The sequence below is a fragment of the Poecilia latipinna genome, unplaced genomic scaffold (genome assembly GCF_001443285.1).
Source record: "Poecilia latipinna isolate Pla-1442-1.1 unplaced genomic scaffold, P_latipinna-1.0 Scaffold2733, whole genome shotgun sequence".
Lineage (NCBI taxonomy): Eukaryota > Metazoa > Chordata > Actinopteri > Cyprinodontiformes > Poeciliidae > Poecilia > Poecilia latipinna.
Window position 1 is genome coordinate 28,488 of NW_015115349.1, and position 1,843 is coordinate 30,330.

General features: G+C 38.8%; 1 protein-coding gene across 1 annotated transcript in view; it reads left to right on the forward strand.

Moving 5' to 3' along the window:
- The window catches only part of LOC106938937 (histone deacetylase 5-like), a gene marked incomplete at its 5' end in the record, with an annotated part of 48,028 nt that overhangs the window by 20,071 nt on the left and 26,114 nt on the right, over positions 1-1,843 (forward strand). The window contains 2 exons of the mRNA XM_015021151.1: positions 678-797; positions 1,031-1,128. Coding sequence (XP_014876637.1) covers positions 678-797; positions 1,031-1,128 — 218 coding nt within the window. The remainder of the gene's footprint in view (positions 1-677; positions 798-1,030; positions 1,129-1,843) is intronic.

Here is a 1,843-nt window from a genome sequence, read left to right on the forward strand (position 1 = left end):
ATGGTTCCTTTTTCCACATAATGTAACCGGTAGTGTTTATGATAAAAAAAAAAATAAAAAATTATGTGATCCGTATCGGTGATCGGCACTCATGGGTGATCGGTATCGGGAGGAAAAAACCTGATCGGCACATCTCTAGTTTTTACAGAACAAAAATACCCTCTCCTCCATGCTAAATGCTTTGCATTTGCAAGACCAAAATTGTCTACTCTCACAAGGTTCAGATTATCCCTGCATATCATTGAGATCAATAAACCACTTTGTTTTGTACAAACTAAATATTCTAAATATTCTTTTTCATGCTGTCTGTGGTCTACATCACTCCTTTTGTTTAGTTTATTTTAAATCAGTTCTTTACTGGGGTTAAAGCTTTGCAAGGCACTATATCTGCAAAGATATAGAGCCTTGCAAAATGTAATGCAAGGCACTACTTTACAACTGACCACTATGTGGGGGCCACATTCAACATGGTGCTCTGGTTTGAGGAGACAATGTGAAACTTTTGATGCAGCCAAACTCTTGGCTTTGACATGGAGTCATGTTGTCTATCACATTATAACTGTCTCATGTTATAATGTGTCAGACATAGCAGGTGATAAAACATTGAGCTATTCAACTGTGTTTATAGTATCCAAGCATCTCACTGACCTTGCCTCTGACTTTACTGTGAACTGCAGGACATTCACCATGGCAACGGTACCCAGCAGGCCTTCTACAACGATCCCAATGTGCTCTACATATCTCTGCATCGGTACGATGATGGAAACTTCTTTCCTGGCAGTGGAGCACCAGAGGAGGTATGTATTCATTCAATTGTTTAGTCTTTGTAACCCAGTCAAGACTTTTGTTACATTTTATTTGAATTTGGTTTAATACCCATGGATCATCCATTTACCATTTATCAAATGTACCACTGCTTTCAATTACTCAGTGTAACAAAAGCAGCAATTTTTATTCAAAACTATAACTGTCAAAAATAATCGACATAAAACTGCTGTCTTTTAAATGTATCTCTGCTTGCTCTGTGTAGGTGGGCTCAGGCGCAGGAGTTGGCTTAAATGTAAATATAGCATGGACTGGAGGAGTAGAGCCTCCTATGGGTGATGTGGAATACCTCACTGCTTTCAGGTAAACATTTCCTTACTGGAAGCAGCCAATTATCTCTGAGTAAAATCTGTTTGTACACATTTACTATACAGTGTTCCAAACTGTTAAATCTGAAGCATTTAGGAAATACCTGGATAACTGAAAACCAACACCAACTCGTACTACGCTGCAGTTATACATTAGAAAAATTATGCTGTCTGACATTGTTTTGGCAAACTTGCATACCAAAGCTACATTAACCTTCAACCTTCCATTGGCGTAACTGGGTGTCATTACTGCCAACGTAAATAACAAACTTACTGTATTTACACTTATTCTTAGCCAGCAGATTCATGTAGGATATGTAAAAGAAGCCAGCAGGGAGACACAAGGATAACACTGTGGAGAATGGGGATGGGAGTAGACGAGAGGAACTGGCAAGGAGTGCCTGAAGAAAAGGTGCTTAAATGTTGGAGAGGTTGAATTATGAACAAAAGAAATAGGCTGATGAGCTAACAGGTTGCAAGTATGAGGGGAAAGCATGAGGCAGACTGAGGAGAGAGAGAGAGAAAGTGGCACAGAGGGTGATGGAGAGTACACAGGGATTGGGGAATAAATCTAGCACTAAAGAATAACTAGAAACCAGAAATAAACATAGAATCACTAACAAGAACTTAACTGAAGTAAGACAGATCAAGACTGATCTAATCAAAGAACACAGAATAATCAAACTAAACCAAACTCCTAAACAAGTAAG